Source organism: Acanthisitta chloris, unplaced genomic scaffold, assembly GCF_000695815.1.
Source record: "Acanthisitta chloris isolate BGI_N310 unplaced genomic scaffold, ASM69581v1 scaffold4814, whole genome shotgun sequence".
Taxonomy (NCBI): Eukaryota; Metazoa; Chordata; class Aves; order Passeriformes; family Acanthisittidae; genus Acanthisitta; species Acanthisitta chloris.
In genome coordinates this window covers 9725-31753 of record NW_008669706.1, presented here as the reverse complement: position 1 = coordinate 31753, position 22029 = coordinate 9725, and the positions used below count along the sequence as shown (strand labels likewise).

At 38.3% G+C, this 22029-nt stretch overlaps 1 protein-coding gene across 1 annotated transcript; it reads right to left on the bottom strand.

Annotated features, from left to right (window-relative positions):
• Positions 1-446: 446 nt before the first annotated feature.
• On the bottom strand, positions 447-18369 carry LOC103801011 (nuclear receptor subfamily 2 group C member 1-like; the record flags this gene model as incomplete). Its single annotated transcript, XM_009073408.1, has 7 exons — positions 18294-18369; positions 13687-13794; positions 8728-8958; positions 5349-5430; positions 3314-3493; positions 639-786; positions 447-537 (listed from the first exon to the last, which is right to left on the bottom strand). Coding segments are annotated over exons 1-7 (894 nt in total), but the record flags the coding sequence as incomplete, so codon positions are not given.
• Between the last annotated feature and the right edge of the window lie 3660 nt (positions 18370-22029).

Genomic DNA, 22029 nt, shown 5'->3' with positions numbered 1-22029 from the left:
CCCTGGGGTGAGTCACCTCACCACGGGACAAGGTGATGAGGATCACTGGGAGGATGTGTCCTGCATGGGTCCTTGACAGCCCATTAATCAGAGACAGCCCCTGAGGGAGCCATCGTGATTGCCCTGAGGAGGGACAAGGTGATAACGGTCACTGCCCCACCTGCTTTAACAGCTTGTGGAGATGATAATAGAATACATACCATGGATACCCCCCCCCACTGCAACCCAGGACAGAAGGACATTTACTTTGTAGTGGTTTTAGTATTTTTACTATGTGAGGCTCAAAGCATTCCTGTGAAGAGAAGGCATTTGCAACACTGACTAGTATTGTAAAGGAGTGTTTTAAAAATGAATTGAGCAGAAGTACAACAGAACACCTTTCCCTCCCTACATACACAATTACAGCCATCAGCCCTACTTAATACAGCAGTCATGTCATCACACACCTTATCTGGAGTCATCAGCACAGTGGGCTCACTTTTTATTGCAGATGGATGAATGTTAACAAACATTCCCGACTCCAGCAGACCTGTTGACCTGACAGAAAACAGCACAGATTTTTATTTTATTTCATTTTAAAACTGAATTTTCCTGTTTCAGAAGGAAGAAATAGCCACTTCCTAGCACAATTCACATACCTTGCTGTTTCATTGTCTGTTACAAAAGTTGGGGTTGCAGCTAAAGGACTTCGAAGATCTTTCCGTATGTAGATCTTTTCTGTAGAAGCTGCACAGTTTGAAGGTTTTTCTCGTGACACTTCAATAGGTTTCCTCTCACACTGCACAGCTAAAGAAATAATGCACAACTATTAAATCACACCCCAATTACAGACTAAGAAATAATACTTTCCCCTCTCTCTTTATTTAACATTAAATTTTAATAATAATTCTGAAAATAAATAAAATATATCCCATAGCCACCAAGCTAACAAGCTGGGTAAAAACCAGCACACTGATTTGATTTGTTCTAAGTAAATGATGTAGCAGCCACAGCCTGAGGCTGAACATACAGACACTAAATTTTTCAAGTTACAATTAAGGGAGAAATCCCCTTATACCTTCATTTGAATCTGAATCTAAGTGGAAGTTTAATGTTTCACTATCCCATGCTCACAGTTCCTTTGTAAAGGACTCAAGGTACCTTTTTCCATGGATTGTGGGTCTGTGTTGAACCCACATAACTTTACACACTTAAAGAAGCTTCTGAAGTTAGCACCTTCGACAATACTGAAGAAAAAGGACATCCACAAAGTTCAGTTCAGACCATTTAAGACTTATCTGACCCACAACCACTGACTTCAGGGAACCAGATTTTCAATTTGAATGGCTCAGTAACACCTTGCTTTGAATGGATTAGAGGAGATTAAAATGAAACTTACAGTATTGTACCCTATGGGGAAAATGTGGAAATGTGGAAAATGTGTAACTAAAGGGAAAAAATTAAAAAGCTTTCAAGTTAGTAGTAGACTGCGATGCTATTCAAATTTTTACATTGGTAACTATCATAAAACCCAAATGTCACAATATCATAGGGTACTGAATGACATTAAAGTTAGCCTGCAACCCACAAACAGTGCTTTGAAAGGGTGAGAGATGGAGGCAAGTATTTTATCGTCCTCTGCTAACTCTGTGCTTGCAGCAGCATCTGAGTTGGCTGAGTAAAGGCCAAGACTTCTTCAAAGGACAAATAATCCCCAAAGAGGGAGTTACACTACAAGACAGTGCTGAGTTTTCTTTCCTCTCCCCACCCCACTAAGGAACTGTAAGGGACCTGTAAGAAATGAAGAAGAAATTTCAGCATTGCCTGGCCTCGATGGCTTGCTGTGGGGCAAAGGTGTGCTTGATTGTCTCAGAGCTTGCTGAGCCACAGGATGCCTCTAGCCATGGAAATCGTCTAGCTGCTGAGATAACGAGGCATCATTGTCCCCCATCTGCTAGATAACAATTGACATCCCTCCAGCTGCCAAGATCATCAGGCTGGGAATTGCTCAACTCCAGGGAAACTGATCAATCAGCACCCTGACAGAGCCCCAGAAAAAGGACCAGTGTCCAGAGCACGGTGTGCACACCCATCAGCAAAAAAAAAAAGATGACTGTGGATCATCAGAATGCTGCTAGGCCCATGGCAATGACTATCCCAGTTTCTACATGACTATGAATCATCGGAACACTGCCAGACCTATGGTGATGACTATCCCCCTTCTACAGGACTTCGGATCATCTGGATCAATGGTGGTCACAATCTCTGCTTTGGCATACCAAATCCTGCTTACTTCTAACTATCCCCCTTTCCTGTTTCTAACTTTCCTCTCACAGCTTCCCTCCCCGTTGTGTGACCAATAATAAAGTCTCACTCCCTAATGGTATTTTGCCCTCATTTGTGTCTTAATTCACATCGAGGGAATCAATCAAACACTCCTCAGTCTAATTGGCCTGGGACAGGAATAAGACTTTCTCCCACTCAGTATTCCCGCACAACCCAGAGATTCTTCTCCTGCCTTCTGATCCCTAACCCCAGTGACTGAAAAGTCCTCTGTGGAGGGGCTAAGCACAGCTGAACTAGTGGGTAAAGATTCACTTTCACTGCCTCAGCTTTTCCTCCCTTTCTGAATTAATTTCCTCTGTGCTGGAAAAGTGTTACTGGTTTCTCCTGACAGGAGCAGGGCTGTAAGGAGGAAAATGTCCACAGAGGCTCTAGAGGGTCAGTAAAGTAAGAGCTTAAGAGGGCAGTAAAATAAGAGCTGGATGACAGAGAGCAGAGCACCAATACTAGATATACTGCAATAGCATCACAGTACGGGGGCTGCAGAATTTGTATATTGCTTAATTTTCTGTGTATTTACTATTCTGACACTGCTGTGGTATTGCAATATCATATCATCTCATGGATGAATATGGAAAGCTAAAAACGAACTTGGAAGCTGAAGGAATCAGAAAGAACTGAACTTCAGATCACTATGGGTCTCTGCTTTGTGAATAACTGTTTCTGCAGAGCTTTGTCAAAGGTGACCAGCAATTGTCAGTAATCTCAGCTGTGGAAAAATTGCCGAGAAGGTAGAAGAATTTAAAACATTCAGGAGCTTAATTTATGCATAGAAAAAATGAACTGCATATGTAAAAAAAGTGAGGATGGAGCCATGCCTGACACTTGGCACTTAGGAATAACAATTCATTCGTTTTCACCACATGCAATGTGCTTATTAAGTTTGTCAAGCAGAACATTTCAGATTTCTGATACACCAAACTTGTACAATGCTTTAAAGGAAAAAGATACAATGATTCATCTAAAACAATTTGCTCTTATTCCGACTCACAATCTTGTTTCATGCCGAAGGCAATGCATCTCTGCAGCCTGCAGTACTGACAGCGGTTCCGGTGGTGTTTGTTAATCACACAATCTTTTGCTCCCCGGCACGAATAAACCAAGTTCTTCCGGATACTCCTTTTGAAGAATCCTTTGCACCCCTCACAAGTTACTGCTCCATAGTGACGGCCTAGTTACAAAACAACATCAATCATGACATTAATTTCACAGCATAATATTCCATTTTCAGTGCTTAGATTTATTAACAACAAAGTATTTGCTATTTCACCCAGAAAAAACCCACACTTTTTCCCCATGAGTTACAGACTGTAAAATACATCAGGGCTTTAAAGCAACATGAAAAAGCAAGTGAACTATTTTGTTAGTTCAAAGCACTTAAACAGGATAGATTTTACAAACAGGCAAGTTGCTCATTAAATTATTTCCTTATCTGTTGACAGTAGCATTAAAAAAAAAGTCTAACAAAACAGGTTAGCAAGAACACACAAAAACTGTCTTAATGTAAACATTCTCTGGCAGTTTTTTCAAACTGTCCCTACAGACAAGCCCTGTTAATGCTCATTACAAAATCAGCTGTCAAAAAGGTATGCATTGAATCAAATGGAACCATGGAAAGTGCAAACATGGCATCTGACAGCAGTGAGCAACCACTTCAAAGCTTTACTTTCACCTTTCATTCTCCTAACAGGATAATGGCACATCCTTAGTTCTTCTCTCAGTAAAACTTCAGTGAGAGAATTATCTAGAATAGCCACAAATTTTCTTTTAATAAACATTTCTTCTGTGAATTTTCTGCATATAAAAATTTCTAGGATATACTACAGAAAGTTTAAAAATTATTTTTAGAAGAAAATTGTTTTGATTTTGCATAAAAGATAAAAATTACTGAAAAGTATTCGTTTTGATCAAGGCAATTACAACAACTTTAATTCATGAATCTAGGGCACATTACAGAAAAAAATGTCAAGTGTGACCTAATTTAAGAGAAAATGTATTTTTAGATTCTTACCTCACTCCTCACATTTTTTTAGATATATCAGTCTCATCTGCCTGAAGTTTCTAGAAATTCTGGCAGATTTTCTAGATTCCTTTATCACAAACTTTTTACCACACTAAAATGTGAAATTTCTCAAGCATCATGTGCATTAAGAACAATATGTGAAACATTTCAACAGCAATTGGATTGTGAATATTCATTCTGCAAAGCACCAGGGCCACATCGTCACCACTCTTTGACGGGATGCTCCCCAGAACCTGCAGCTGCAGTTCCAGGGCAAGGACAGGAGGAACAACTCCAGCCCCTCAGGGGAGACTCCAGCCCCTCCACTCGGGACTCAGAGAAATTTTCCCAATTGGAGCAGACCAATCAGATCTTTGCCTTAAGTTTGTTGGAGATTTCCTTGAGATGGGTGAAGCCTGACATGCATTTAGAGCTCCAGGAACTGTATTTTTTAATGCTAAACTCTGCCATAAAAGTAAACTTTTAAATGGTTTTACTTTTAGGAAGTTTGCTCCCTGCTGAGAGGAGACCCCACAGCAGTCTGCACCTTCCTCCCTCTGGTGACAGGACCCAAGGGAATGGCATTAACCTGCCATTAGGGGAGGTTTAGGTTAGATATTGGGAAATGTTCTTCACCCAGAGGGTGTTTGGGCACTGAAACAGCTCCCCAGGGAAGTGGTCACAGCACCAAGCCTGGCAGAGTTTGAGAAATGTTTGGACAATGCTCTCAGGCACGTGGTGTGATTGCTGAGGATGTCCTGTGCGGGGCCAGGAGCTGGACTTGATGATCCTTGTGGGTGCCTTCCAACACAGGATATTCTATGTACAACAACAAATCTCACCACCCTTGGATACCAGAGTACCATTTAGTGTAATACTCCACTGAAAGAGAATCCTTATCTGCATATATGCTATATATGTATCTGTATATGCATACAAACTGTTACATAGCTTCAGAATAATTTTAAACGGCTTTTATGTAATTGTATCACCTTGAAATAGAAAAAAGAGAAAGAAAAAATACCTGATGCCTTGTCTCCACATACCACACACAGATCAAACACTTTATTTAAGCCCTGTTCATTGGGGGAGTTGTCTGTTAAAATCTGGAAAAAAAAGTGTGAAAGAATTTAATTATTTTTTTTCTCAGCACCTAGAAAGAGCAAAATATATGTGGTTTTTCTCTAACGTTTTCTTGACTACATTTTACAGTCTTCAGAGACATGAAGGAGCTGCCTGCCATGCCACTCTGGTCCTTTTCAGGGGGAAACGTGTATTTTACTTGTAATACTTCGGATAAGAACTCAAGATTTCATTTACCTAACTACTACTTCTGCAATGTGTACTGACATTTTGAAAAACATATATCATCTGCATATTCTTACCTTTAGTTCAATTTTATATTTATATCCTAATGACTTGTCCATAGTACAAAAGAGACTGAAGCATTAAACAGATGAAACAAAATAATCCCTTATAAAGGCTACTGTGTGTCTACACTCAGGTTTATTTACTCCTTTTTTCATAAAGTACTGGACCAACAGAAGACACACTGTGAACACTAACATGAACTATCAACTGGTATATTGTTTGGCTTTCGGTAACAGTTAAGAGTATTCTTGTCTCATTCATTTATCTCTGGTACCTGTTAAGCTTCAATAAGCACATAAGACTAGATTCCCAGCACTACAGGGTAGGCACTAGAGCCTTCCATTTCATCTTTGAAAACTATATCCCACTGCAACATAAATAAATCACAGCAAAAATTCCATTTAAAAAAGGAAAACACAAATCATGAGTAACAACCAAACATCATCTTGACAATTATGTAAAGTAGAAAAAAAGCAGAATTTCCCATTAAAAACAGAATATAGTTTAGAAGTTTCAAGAGTTTTTTAGCTAGTCTTAATGGGAAGCCAGTCTCTCTCATTCTTGCTTCACATATTCAGAACAGAACCTCTGATGAAAAGGTAAATAAATTAAGAAATCACTTTTTTTAGGAAGTTTAGAAGATAGTGTAGATGATACATAAGGGAAAGCTTAACAAGCATACTGCTTTCTAGTTAGCCTTTTGTTAATAACAGAGTTTCATCTCAAGTTTTCTTTTAATAGAACATCTTTTTAAGAAAAATAAGATTGATGATTGAAGAGAATATTAACCTTTTGTTCCTTCCTAATTTCTAGTATTAACTTTTTGCATTTCCATGATGTTATATAAGATATATATAAACAAATTCTAAGTCCTTCCATAAATGGAACCTGCACTGAAATAGGAAGTTCCACGTAAGGAAGGACTACAGAATCAGACCCATAAAAATCCCAGACTCAGAGAACTCATTAACTGACCTTGAACATGGAGAATAAAAATTGATTATTAACATGAAGAAGAGCCACTGAAGGTAAAATAGATGATGAGACAAAAGATCTTGCCAAACGGGCCAATGTAAAGATAAGATACAATGCAGAGGGTTTTTTATAACAAATGAATGAGCATTTCAAGTGAAGGCTACAGAAGAAGAAGAAAACAGGTGAAATTGCAGATGAAAAGATTGTTTAAGGGAGAAAAATACAAAAGATCCCAAAGAGGATGCAGGTGAACAACACATGAACGATACTCTGTATTTCACGAACTTTTAAGTGGAAAAAGGCACTCTCTACCCATACATATTAGCTGAAAACAGTGTAATTTAACCGAATTTGCCTCTCAAACTAACCTATTTTACCTGAACTATACAATCAGAACTACTGCTTTCAATTTTTTTTGTCCACATTTCCTTTGCTCCTGAAATTTGCCTTTTAAATCACTGTGGCACACTTCCCATCTCTTCAGCTGTCTTTGAAAAGTATATGGATTACTTCAAGTCATGTCCCACTGGTTTATTTTCTTGTTGAGGTTTAACCTAAAATACAAAGTGTATGATGACACTAAAGATGCTTTAATGCCCCTCAATAGGATTGGCTTTTGCTACTGCTCCCCTATTCACAGCAATCAAATTCTTTGGAGCAAGGACCTTGGATGTCCATTTGCAAAGATCTGTTTCAAAAATAAAACTAATATATGATACAGAGATATCTTTCAAGTTTACATGACATGTAGATAGTGAATCAGAGTAGTGGACTGGCTCACAGAAACACAAACTAAACAGATTAGGAGTTTTCAGCCGAAAAGAGATTACTTGGAAGAGGATATAGCAGTGATTTATAAAAGACTCACAATCCTTAATAGCTGTTTCTTGCAGTGCAAGAGACACTTGATTAAATTCTTCTCTCAGAAGATCAAATCAACTACAGTATTCTCTGCACACCATACAACACTACAGGGCATTATTATGTAGACCAAAGCATATATGGTCTACACACAAAACAAAGAAAGGTTGTTTAACTTCAGTTGCAGCTATCACATATGGTGGTCTTGCTGCAGTCTCCAAATCAGGAGGGTGCTCTGTATCATCAGCTAATGGAAGTGAAAGGATATGCTCAGAAGGATCATAATTTACTTGTACAGTTTTTAATAATTTTCCTCAAGCAGCTGTTTCTGGCCATCATTTGGGTGCAAGATACTGGACTAGATGACCTGTAGCTATCCCAGCGTTGCCTGGCCTACCCCACTGATGTGCTCTAACAGCAGCACAGATGTGTGTGGGTGAACTAGATGCAGCAACCACACTTCAGCTGGAGTGCAGTGATATCCAACTTCATGCTGAAGGTGCTCACATCTCATCTTCTGTGCGTGTTTTCCACGTTCTTCACATCAGTGCCATCCCATCCTTGCCAGGCTGAGGATATGGGACAGAAAGCTTGGAAGATGGAGCATGACGACTAAGGTAGTGACACATACAACATGCATGGGAGTAAGGTGCACTGGGGCCCAGTTTAGGGAATTAGAACCCTGGCTAGCTACAATCTCACATTAGTAAACCCAAAATCATTAGTGCTATTTTCCCATCCCCACAGAGTAATGTGCACTCCTACTAAACAGTCTGAGCAACCACTGTGGAGTACAATTCACACAGCTGAACAGCAGTTACCACAGCGCACAAAAAAGAAAAACAAGCATAAGGAAATCTCAAGTGAGAAAGACAATGGAGAAAATAATGTTTTTCAACAATACATGAAAACAGATGGAGAGTCAACAAGCAGAAATAAAGAAGGACTGTTGGTATGGCAGGATCTGAAAATCACAATAAAAATAACTGTATTCTTCCCAATGTCATCAGTCTGTGTATAAATTTTAAAAGCAATGAATGTACTAAAAAACTTCCTAAGTATCCATGCTGAGTCTTAGTGCAAGGAAAATTATACCTTTAAAAAGAAAAAGGAAGAACCCAGACAGACATTTGAAAACAAAACATCTCTTCTTATCCCATTTGAATGAAAATTATGAAATAAAGTGTATTATCTACCTGGATGTGTTGTGAAGATATATCAGGGGATGCAAAAAACAGTTGGTTGACACCTGCAGCATCTGGAGTTGCTAGGATAACTTTTCCTGGAGTGGAATCTTGTCTGGCAAGGATCACCTTGCTTGGGGTAGAGCCATCATGATTTGTTAAGATGAACTGCTTGCCTGCTGAGCTCTGATCAAGTGCTGTAACAATCTGAATCTTCTGGCCCGTCTGCTGATCTGTGACAATCTAATAATACATTTATCTCAAATTGTTATGGTAGTTTAATTTAACCTTTGGGCCCAATTTGGGCACTGGAGGAAAAGGGGAATTTTGCCTCTGACATCTGTGAAGTAGGATCATCTCCCCCTCATCACAAGAGTGAATTAAACTCCAGCAAAACCTTGGACTTCCACAGTATTTGAAACACATTTCAATCAGGCGTGTTTGGAGCCAAAACCTGAGTTGGTACTCAAGTTTTACAACTGGCCTGTGCTTCTACAACACTGCTGAAACTCCTGACAATTCTAGCAGCCAGAATCCAAGGTATGTCTGTAGCTCAGCCCTACGACTCATCAGGTTATGAGAAATCTGAACTCTTGAATACACTGCATACCATGTGAAGTGCTCAGCACCTCCCAGGTTTGGTTGCTTAACAAAAACGTTATTAAAACCACAAATGTAGACTTCCAAGTAAAAAAAGTAAGCATCAAACAGCAAGAAAAACAATAATCTTGTTGCACCTGTATATACATTTTAGGCTTCATTTTGTGGGGACCTTTATTTTTTTTACACATACATTTCTAAATGAAATAAATAAAACAGAATCTCTCTCCCTGCCATTTGTTTTTGTTTTTCTATTTTGGGGGTTTTTTTTAAAGAAAAACTGATTTTCATGTTTTTCATAATCAAGGACAGACCTACAGGCTGGTTTTTTTATTTTATCCCTATTTTCAAGCACAAATACAGAGGAATGCTATTAAAGAATCCTCCATTTTCTGCTTTGTGGAAAGATTATAACCCTCAGAGAAAATAATCAAGATTCTGAAAATACTCCATTACAAATCTCCCTTTTAGTCACTTCATTTCTATATCAAAATGCATATATGGAAAACTGCCTGGCTTATTCTGGAGACTAAGGAGAAACATCTACTAAGACTGTTTCCTGCAAAGTATTATGAATTACAGATCAATAAAATAGTTCCTAGTAACTTTCCTTTTTTAACCTATAATCAAACACTTATATTCATCCCTAACATTTATGTAGTACTTATTACAGATTAAATTATTTATTTCATGGTTTAACTCTTATCATAACTAGTTCCATGTAACTGGGGTGGGAATACTCATTTTATTTCCTAAATGGATAACCACAGCACAAAGAGTGAGGCAATTTCATACCAGTCTTTATCAACTTTGCCATTGTACCTTCACAACAGGCTTATAACTTTCTGTAAATTCTCAATATACTTTTATTTCTTTCAAAAACCTGCATATAGTTCACATTTTAAAAAGATAAGCAGTGATGAGTATCTAATTTCAGCAGTTATAAAGCAATATTGACACCTTCAAATATTCAGAAACCATGAGTTTCAAAATACACAAATGTGTTTCCTTCAGGTGGCTTTTTGCCATGAACAGTTTAATGCATCAATTTATTTTTTTTTTCTCTGCAAAAGAGAAGCTTATCTAAGAGAGAAGCCCAGGTAAGATGATAAAATTCCAGACGCTAAAGGTAAATTATCATGAGATTTGGGGTGTAGGGTGAGAAGACAATGCAAAAAACCCCACAATAATTCTCAACATGATTTATTTTTCATTCAGTTTTCTCAGACATCCATGTCGGGGACCACAAATGGCTACAGCAGTCCCTTATTTCCCCTTTGAATTCCTTTATGTTGGCTCTGTAGCCTTTAGAAGGCAAACTTGCTCGCCCTTTTAATTTCCTTCTTTACTTAACTTTCTCCTTCCGTTCTGTTTTCCTTCATTTACAATCTTTCTTTCTCCTGTGACATTTCTGGCTATTTCCAAAGTAGCTGATGTTCCATTCCCCTTCTCTCCAAACACATCTACTTTACTGGGATTAGGATCAATCCAAGGTATGCACTCTGTTGAGGATAACCTGCATGTACAAAAGCCAAACACACAATACTGTGCTGTTTCTTGAATTTCGAGACCTGCTCTTTTAAGGACACTTTTATATAAAATCTGCTTCCCTATCAAAATCTTAAGAGCACAACTATGTATACATAAAAAAGGCATACACTTGATCTAGTCAGGTTTATATAAATTATACTCAAAACCCAGCACATACCAAACAGTTAAGCTAAAAATTTCAGCCACAGCTGAAGTCATTTTGGGATATATATAATAAATTGTCCTTCTTCCTATTGTAGTCCAGCTATAAATATATATATATAATATTTGCAGAACAGTAGGCAGAAGAACCATTGCTACTTCACACCATTCAGAGTGTCCAAACTCTTTCAATAGGTTCCTGCAACTCTAGGAGGATGCCCAGGTAGTTTTCCCCACATGATACAGCAGGTATAGTGTTAGGTTAATATCCATACAAAGCTATTCAATCTGCACAAATGGTTTCTGCAGCTGTCAAGCATTTGACAACTGACAGGGGCATAAGAGAGAGCAGTTTAAACAATAAAGTAACTTCTGTCTGCACCTGACCTCTTATGGCCTTCAGAACTCCACCCAAAAGGCAATGGGAACTCTGAAAAGTGGAGCAGTTCACCAAAGTATAACAGCTTAAAATACCTAAACATTGAGATAAAAGATAAATATAATCAGAGGGAAAACCACTCATCTTCTCAAGGGAATCCATCAGGGCTCAGTGACAACACATTATGTTTCTTAATAACCTGAAACTCAATATTGCCAAAATGATGATGTTAAAGAACAGGAATATATCGATTCAGGATTGAGTGCTTAAAAAATACACTTCCCTCATGTACTTCATTTAAGCACCCTGATGATAATGGAGGGTATTATTTTCCTGCATTGCTTTTAAGCCTTGCCTGTTAACAAGTCTTGAGTTCCATTTGAACATCATTTTAATAAATTAAAACACCTCAGTAATTCTTTATTCCTATTTTAGAAAGTGTCTAAGCACAGAGGACTAATCCATCTGTTCTAAACAACAGCAGTTTTTGAGCAGAAGTGCCGATTTAACAAACGTGACATTCAGCTTTTCTCCCAGAGAAACGTTAGCACTCCCTAAAAAGGGGTGACTAATGAAACATGTTTTTAAGAACATTTTACTGAGGGTTTTGTATTTCAAGATTTATCACACCATGATGTGCATTTAGCAATAATAAAGAAAAAAAAATTGATTGAAAAGATAAAATCAATCAAACATTTATTTCAAACATTTCACTAAAATGCGTTTCTTCCTACAAACTACTTAACTCTTCACACAAATTCTTCTTCAAGGAAAGTTTTCATTGCTCAGTTTGATGCTGGTGACATGTTTGTACATGTCTGTTGCAGAAATGATGCCATCTGACCAAGTGTTGCTCCACACATATCAAGAGATAACCACCAAAGTGCTTACCATCCATTTTGAAGACAGAATTAATGAGCACGATGAAAAAAGACAAGGGACAAAGCAGCTGGGTTAGAAATAAGTGATCTTCCAGCCACATAAGACACTGAAAAACCATGTAAAGGTCCCTGTCCCTAGAAATACACTTATTCTCTCTTTCTCCTGTTTGCAGTGCCTAACCAAGAGCAGGTCTTCACCCACAAAAACGCTGGCACAGAAGGGTTAGGAGGCTGCTACTGGCTGGGAAACAACAGCACTGTTCAACATAAGGGCTCAGGGGCTGGTATGTTGTCATCCCCCATTCAGATCCTGAGGCTGAAATGATACCAAAATGACTTCACACTACAGCAATATGACAGCATAGAGGTATTGACAACGAAAACTGAGGGTAAAGAGATGGTGGTTAATTGATTAACATAAATTAGTTAATAAAGGTAAATGTGTACACAAGTGTAGAAAAGGAGTGGAGGTAGATGAAAGAATAAAGATCTACTAGATAGGTAGGACTGGTACTATGACTTGAGCACAGGTGTGGGGTAATAAAACTAAAAAACCCTGTTATGCACAGGGGGTGGTAGTGAAGAGCCTTGGAAGGTTGAAAGCTTGAATGCAATGCACCCAAACAGGAAAAAAACAGCAGACGACATTGAAGAGTGAAGCTGGCAGAAGAAAAAGCAGCCAAGATTATACTAGCAGCCACCTGGTTAAAAGTGGATTTTTGCATGAGTAAGATATATGTGAGAATTTCTTAAAATTTATTCTGAATTTGATATTTTTCTCTAAGATGAAATTTAAAAATAAAATGTTTGCAAGGACTTGCACTGACTTGTAATGGATAGAATTGAAAATTCCATTCCCCAAATCCTCCTATTTCCATATACATATCTATGTTGATTTAACTGTGTCCATTGCCAAAAACTTCATACCCTCACCTGAATTGGAGATTATTATCTGTTCAGGCTATGGATTATAACACCAGGACATGTAATGTGCGTTGGGACAACCAAAAACCAGTATCCTTCTCAGACATCACGTATCCTTGCACTTTGTCCTGACTTGGATCAATGACACAGTGCAGTATTTCAGTCTCATCCTGCTCTAAAATGTAGAAATGCTCCAACCTTTGCAGCTGAATTAGCAAATCTACAAGATATTGAACTCTCAAAGAACAATATCATTACAGTATTGGAAAAAGTATTTTTTCTGCCGTGATTAAAATTTTTTGTCATGTTAAGATTCTCAGAAGAAAAAAAAAGGGGATGATTGGAATGATGTTTTATTCCTGGGACCCTGCCACCCAGGGCTGAAGATTTACATTAAAGCAAGTAACATGATGTAAATAAAACAGAACTGCATGTGAAAACTGGCAGAAGCAAACAGCTCATCTCTGCTTTTGAAATGTACCAGATGAAGCATACCTGTATGCGCTGTGATAGAGAGAGGCCTGAATCTGCAGGGACAATCTGTATTCGTTGTGGTGTCCCATCCATTAGTCTTTGTGTAACAGCTCCCTGGGAATGTGTAACCTAGAAGGAAGAAACAAATGTAATGGACTGACAAGGGATATACCATCTTAAGGATGGTTCCACTACCTTAATGGATTAAACCTTAAGGGTTCACCAACCTCTGATTTCTCTGAACAAGGCTAGGGAAAGTGTGACACTCTTATTATATAAGGAATGCAAATGCTTGTAATCTAATTTAACAGCATAATTTTGCTAGTTAGAAAATTCTGTTTTAAATCCATTTTGAAATACCTTCCAATGTGAAATTTAGAAACATCTTAAGTAAAACCATTGTTGACAAGTCCATGTAAGTCAATCAAACGGAGTATTTATTACTGTTGATGTTCATGAGTCACAATACTTTTCATCATAGCTGTACTACATTTGCACAAAATTACTTTAATGTCTTACTGAAAGTGACAAAATAATTTTTGGCGTGGAAACACAGCAATTGGCCTTTTCTGTTCTGTTTTTCTGTCAAAGCAGTAAAAACAGAAAACAAAATCTCTGTACTGGGGAACTACCAAAAAAGAGAAAATTAATGAATCACATGAAGTTGGCAAGCAGAGTATCTTAAATTTAAATCTCTGTGTGAATGCCCTCAGATACAATTCATGGAAGTGTTTTAACAATTATCAGTATTTTTAAAATTCTTCACATCCTACAGCCGAAGGTACACACATGGGAGAAGGTATTCTTCATTACATTACTTGCCAATAAAAATGAAGAAGTACAGAAGCTATTTGCAGAGGCTTGATCTGAAAGGCTGGACTTCTTGTAGTACAAAGGAAGCTCCTCTGCACAGAGTTTAAAGATACCTTCAAACTGAAATTTTTGTCTTAAATTCCCAAGTAACTCCACAACCTTCTTGCAGTTCACAAACTCTGCCTGCAACATCCTCCAAATCTGTGCTAATTATCATTTCCAGTAGTTACACCATTATAGAAATACTCCTCTGCACCTCATTCCCTCTCTGCCCCCTACAATGAATACAGAGAATATATATCTGTAGTGTAGTAAAGGCACTGTTTCCTAACAGGTTGTGAGCTTTTTTTGTTCCTCCTCGATCAGCTTCCTGATTTTGCAACCACACCACCACGGATGTGCTAGTACCACCAGGAGAAAGCAGGCCAGAACATGCAGCTGGAGGTCAGTATGAGAAGCAGAAGGAGCAGCAGAAACACAAGCTCCCATCAGCCTAAATTGCTCTTGAAATTTTACCCAAAAAGGCATTATGTCTGGTGCCACTCTTAAATCTACCTGCTCTTACCCCTCCAGTTTGGTAGGTCGAACTGGCTGGTTAGTCGTTGGGTGATGTGGAATAGGACACTGGTGCAGGTTGAAAAGCAGCCCAGCAAACAGACAGACAAAGGCTATTCTTAGCACAGATCAAACCTTCAATCCACATCTCCATGATACTTACAAGCAGTCACATCAGAACAAATGAGAGAGTGGGATTAAGCTGCTGGGGAGATTGCTTCAACTGCCAGCACCATCAAAAGAAATGCCTGTCAAACTACTGCCCGAGTCACTTCTGAATGCTGCATTCTAAAAATACCTGATTTTTATGAGTACTAGTACTTTCCATAGTCAAACAATTCATCCACTTCTTTGCTTAAGTAGAGGACAAAGAAGTGATCACGATACAGCAGCATTTTCAGTTTGAGAGATACACTGTCAAGCACTAAAATTCTGCATCACCCTTTCAAAATGACATGTACATGTAGTGACTTAGAGGCAATTGAAGTTTCATGTACATTTATATTTGCTTTACAAAATAAGCTACATATTACAAGACTGTTTTACATTTGTTCCCTTAAAATGTCATGATCTACATGATCTACCTTTGTGTAAGGTAAAACTGCTCTTTAACCCCACAAAATGTCACCTTGACAGTTTTAATTCTATACAGAATCGTTTTTGTATTGCAGTTAAAAGTATACTGCTAGGAAAACCCACAATATTTGCTAAAAACTTTGTGTATGTGTGACAGACTGTTTCAACAAGTATGTAGCTTTCCTCTGCTACAGTAAACTGGCAGGACTGTGAAAACAAACTACCACATACTTAGTGTACCCAACCAAACTACAGAGAGCAGGGCTGCAGGTTCTTGGCACGTAACTTCCCTACATGAACACAAGAATGTGATCTTGACGTAGAAATATGAATTACCTCGCACTGAGCAAAGACAATTAGCAGATGGCAGAACCTGAGGAAAGATAACCATTGTGCAATGCCCCATGTAGGCAGGGTTATACTGTATTTTAATGTTTTGCTTTTATGCAAAGAGCCCTCAATTAACAAAAACATGTTTGGGTACATGACTGCAAAATCATTTGTGACAATTCTAGGATTTACGATGCTTCATGAACAACAATATTATAAAGAAATCGAAACCTATGTCACAGAACACTTATTTCAATGAGATACAGGAGCATTTTCCATTCTCCTCAGAATGGAAACACCTGTATTTTTCCTTTCATGTCCGACTAATGTAATCTTTTCTTGTAAATTCAATTAAAACTACTGCAATATTCAAGAGAATTACAAATGCTAGCAAAAATACTGCTGAAGTTCCACAAATCTTAAACTACGATTTTTTAATGCTTTCACTGACAAAGAACACCACCAAGCAATTACAGCCTGTAGGCAGACAGGAATGTAAGCTCCTTCACGAATGCCCCTGTGAGAACACTCTCCTTGCTGATTCCACCTTTCAGGCAGTGCACTCCTGCACGGCACCTTGGACAGTAATTTTGGCTTAGGGAGTCCCACCTTGCACTGCCCCGGGTGATGCTTTTCAGTCCTTCTAACCGTGTGCCAGGTTGGGCTGCACCTGGTCAGAACACTGATGACCTTCTTCCACCATCCTGTAAATGATGTTTTTTCCTAGTTTTGCCCACCACACAGAGCTTACATGAGCCAGACTGGCATAGTGTGAGAGTAAGCGGCTCAGCGAGGACTGGGGAATGCTTAAGCTGCACTGCCGCCAACTACGGTGTGACGGTCTCAGGCACAGTAAAACCTTGCTAACGGACAAATCCTAATCTACACTGCTGAACAAAACAACAGCCATGAAAGCTGTTAAGATGCAATTTCTATGAATTTCACCATGAGCAACAGCCAACAGCTCTCTGCAGCATCGCACCTTCACTCCCTCTGTCTTCTCTGCTGCCTTCTTTGGATACCACTCATACTCTTTATGCTGGCTCTGGTACCCATTAGAGCCTTCTCAGACCCATCTTCCACTTGTTCTGGCTGAGTGACTAACTTGCTGTTAGTGTGGAAATGAATTAAGGTAAGAAACAGAAAAAGGACCCTCCCTCTCCCATGGCACTGAGACACTAAGTCAGCTCAGTGTCTCATGGGATCACATTATGAAATTGAGAAACAACCCTCACAGAGGCTTAACACCATCCTCTTTTCTCAGTGGGTGTACACTTCAGCTAGCTTTGACTAGCCTTGTACCTTCAAAAAGCAAAGAATTAAACCAGGAAATCCAGCCCTGTTTAGACCTCCACAAGGAATTTTATTACCGAAACAGAACTACACTAGAAATGCAATCTGGTCAACAGAGGACAGGTAATAAAAAGAAAACACCATACATCACATAAATCACTTATGTCCTTTGAGATAGCCTTAGCAACACTCAGACGCTATAACAATAAAAGCTGTAAAAATTTATTCAGAATAGAATCAACCATCCTGCCCACCACTCCAACCTTTCTATCTGAAATCAAGACTGAGAGGAGCTAAAATGACTTGAGAAGTCTATGACTTCTCAAACCATTTTAGTTTCAAGACAAGAAACCAAGAGTGGATATTTCAAGCTAAAAAATACCATTTATTTAAGATTAAATTAGATAGAGGCAGTAATTTACTTAAGTGGTGCTAATTTTAAATAGACTATGCTATGCTGAAACCATAAGTATGTATAATCATATCCACACTCCCAAACTGTCTGTGCATCTCTGGGAGTTCTCTGGCTGGAGTACACAAATTCTGCATGCAGGTTACAGGGAATGAAAACTAGAAGACTGAAGAAACAAGAGTTTCATCTTCCTTTCCACATGTGCCAAACACCAGCAAATATCTTACACTGAAGAGCATGGCAAACCTTTACTAGCAAAAACAAAAATGACAACTGAAGCAATTGCATAGTTGCAAGTAAAAGCTATTTACTGACTTTAGTAACTGGAAGTGAGCAAAGCAATAAATATACAACCAGATAGCTCTTTGAAAACTACTACAGGCCCAAAGAGAAATGCTGAACAGCGAGTCACTTACTGGGAACACTGCTAGGTTTTTCTTAACCAATTTCTGTGGGGCAAACTTTGGCAAAAAAGACTTCGCAGCATAATTTTTAAACAGACATACTAAGTTCTCCTAGCCTTCCAGGGGAGAGTGTCCCGAAGCTTCGGCTGTACTAAAACTTTATTCCTTGCGATTTTGATTTTTACTTATCAGACTGTACATTTTATTATTTATTTTCTCGTAAACAGGACTCAAAATTTATGTACCTCTCCCATTTGCTGTTCAATAATTTGGTGGGCCAGTTCCTCTATGGTTGTCATGATCTTTAATCACCAGAATTTCCTGTCAAAGAAAGGAAAGAAGATGCTTAACATCTCTAGTCTCAAAAGCAAAAATATCTTGGGGAAAACACAGTTCACACAAGTAAAGTGCATTCACAGTAGTCTGAAAATGACACCCCTTCAGAATTTAAAGTTTGATTATGGTATAAAAGTAACAATTTATTTTCTATTTGCAAGCTTCTGTATTGTTTTACTCAAATATGGAGATTTATCCTCCTTTGCTTTCCCAAACAGCAGCAATATGATAAAATCCCTTTGAGAACATAAGTCCACTACTGACCATGACATCAGCAGTGACATAATTACCATCTTTAAAAAGTGAAACACAGTTTTGTTAATGCAAATCAAGGGGGGCAAATCTAACTTCTGAACTCATACTGATTTTTTAGCATTAACAGGAGGTAACAGAAGGTCAGTTCTGTAACTACCAGGAGGTACTACTTGGGATGCAGAAAATATGTTTGAAAAAAAAAAGATGCTGTTTTGTTATCAATATTGTAGCTACAGCACAAGCCCAAATCTTCATAAGAAGAATTTTGTATGGTTTAACAGACACTACTATATTAATGCAGTATAAAGGATAAAGGACTCAGATATATCCCTTGTTTATTTAGGTATGGAAATACAGATATTCACTAGGCAGTATTGAAAAGGAACATACACAAATTATGAAGCACCATGCAAACCCTTCCTTTCACTGACAGAAGCTGTATTAAAAACACTGCAATACCTACTTCTTAAATCAGCAAAGACAGCACTCTTATACTAATATAGCTAGTTGGTTTTCAGTCTTTAACTTTGCTAGATCTCCTAGGAACTCTCCTCCTCTTAACTTGCCCAATTGGCTATGCAAATAAAACAGTTAACTCATTTTGAAGCTAATTTTGCTCTTACAGTCAGAAAGAGAAATCTCTTTTGACCAGGGCATTAACTGCAGGCCTTGGAGGTGTGCAAAATGGTATGCTAAACCCTATTAGTTAAATTAAGACAAAAGATGACAGGTATGCATGTAAAAATGGAGGAGACCTGCTGAAAAGCACCAGCTCCTGAGAAGATCTAGGAAGTGGCAGCATCCTTGCAGAAGCACTCTATTAACCCCCTTCTGCATGCACTGAGTGCAGCACAACCACTATTCAAAGAACACTTCAGGATTTTCAAACCAGCCAATGTGTTTCCTCAATGTTTTCCTCTTTTAAATAAAATCATAGCAATGAAATATCTTGCTGTTTCCACACACAGAGCCAGAAATGAGTACTGCTTCATGATGACGTAACATCAAAAAACAATTTAACATCTTAAAAGGAAACTAGAGAACTCTTTAGTCAGAGACACACTTTTGGGGAAGATAGATATATCTATAAATTTTAGAGTTATTTCAGAGGAATACCTCACTGCTATGTGAGAATTTGACATACCAGAAATATTGTGTATATGATGATTATTATTCAAAAAAATAAGAATAGACTAGGTAAAAATGCAGCAATTCTAGTGTGATCTCAGAGGTGAGCACATTGTGAGTGGGGTTTTGGACTACAGACCTCCTGATCTTCCTTCCCACCTGGAATATTGAACAACTCAAAGATGTGTCATTTTAACATATCAACACATTAATATTTCAGACACAAACTCAGTAAATGAAAGAAGGAGAGATCTAATTTCTCCAAGCCTCAATTAGTATTTTGTCCACAGCCTTAGCGAAGTCTTTTCTTTTAGATGTTGCAGACTCACTGCTACCTTATTGGAAACAATTCTGTCACCAAAAGGGCTAACCCTAATCTGTCTCTTGGCCTGAGTTTTTTTCAATCTCTCTCCCTGCTTCCAGTACTGGTACATCTGTGAATTTGCAGTGAGCAGCAAAATGTTATTTTTGTCTGTGTTAGTTCTCAGGCCAAGGAATGACTTTTTACATTATTAGTTCAGTGTTATCAAACAGTGCTAATAAAATATTGAAAACACTCAGGTCTCTCAAGTCTGGAACTGGCCCCAGGCATCCTTTATTCTTGCTGCTATGAGCAATGTGATTATATGGTCTTTTACTCTTAAGAGCAGTGGGAGTGGTTCTTGGAAAGACTCCCTGACTCAATGCTGTATTATTTTTGCAGGAATCCTAAATTAGAGATGAGTAAGAAGCGGGAAGGAATTTGGACCAGAACAGTGTTAGTCAATCACAACCTCCAAGATATACTCAGTTGTAGCAATAAGTCTAAATGCCCTCAGATCAAACAAAATTAAAGACACAAAGGGCAGTGATAAGCAGATCCTTTGACAAAACTGTTTAGAATCAAACAGCTTTAAAGGTGATGATTGTTATATAGAAACCTAGTGAAACTACAGTGGGCTCCAAACGCCCGACTATATTAATATTCCCTAAAGAAGTGATGCTCCTATCCTTCTCCAATCAGAATTTTACTGGTCAAAAAGATTTCCTTTGATTGTCAGAACTAAGAAAGTATTCACAAGAGTTTTCCAACCCAGATAGGTCTGAACTTCGAGAATGTTGCCTCTCCATTCAAAGCACTTTCAAAGAGGTTTTTCTCAATAACTATAATCTTTACAGAATGACTTGTAAGTGGCACCACCAGCAGAAAAAAAAATCCCACAAAAAAGCATAACAAACACTTAAGTGTCCATCATTGAGAATGTCAACCACCACACACAGACAGCTTTTCAGAATGCTGGGTTTAACATTAATGCTTCACTGTACACCTGACCGTGCCATTTTCTTTTACCTACAAACAATAAAAATTTGAAAAGGAAGCTCATGATCAAATTCTTGATCATAGTCTTGAATTCACCAGCTATGAGCTTGAAGTATGAATCCCATACATCCTCAAACCAAACAAAAGCCTTTCAACTGCTCAATCACTCTGTTCTGCTACTTAGATCACCCTGCAGCTCAGAGGCTTCTGCAGGGTAGGCTCAGTGAGAAGCAGACTGACCTTCAGAATCAAGAGGTCTGTGCTTCAAAGAATTACTTTGCACCTGCTAGTTCTCCTAAACCAGATGCAACTGCCCTCCCAGCCAAGATGTATAAGTAAAACAAGTTAGCTTAAAAACTGGAAGTGATTTAAATTAATGTGTTTTATCTTGCAGTAAAGTAGTGAAGGAATACATATGTATCCAACTGTGATACACCAGTCATAGGGAAACTAACTCTCAGAGAGGCATAAACCATTAGAAGTGATTTTTTCCCACTTATCTAAGAGACATTTGCTGCTCATTTGAACAAGACTTGCACGAACACAGGACTTCAAGCATACAAACAGGACTGAACTCTTACGATGAAGAGGAATCTGGAGAAAAGGTTGAACCTGTCCTAGGTCTTCATGCTATCACATGGCTGTCACAAGGAAATTCAACCTACCGATGCAGAGCCAAAAGCTAGACAAATCATCTGAGCATGGGCATGTGAGGCATGCACACAGTGGAAAAGGAGTGTACTCACTAAGTATTATTGACGAGAATTTCCGTATTAATCACATGATCTTTCATATTTTGACCCTTGCAAATCCAAGTTGCATAAACATTCAGTAATAGGTTCTTTTGTGTGTTGTTGCTTTATTTAACTTAATGATTCCTAAACACAAGGGCACTAACTGACAAAACCAGTATTTGTAACACCAGTATTCAGTACTAAAACACCTTAATTTAAACCATCTCC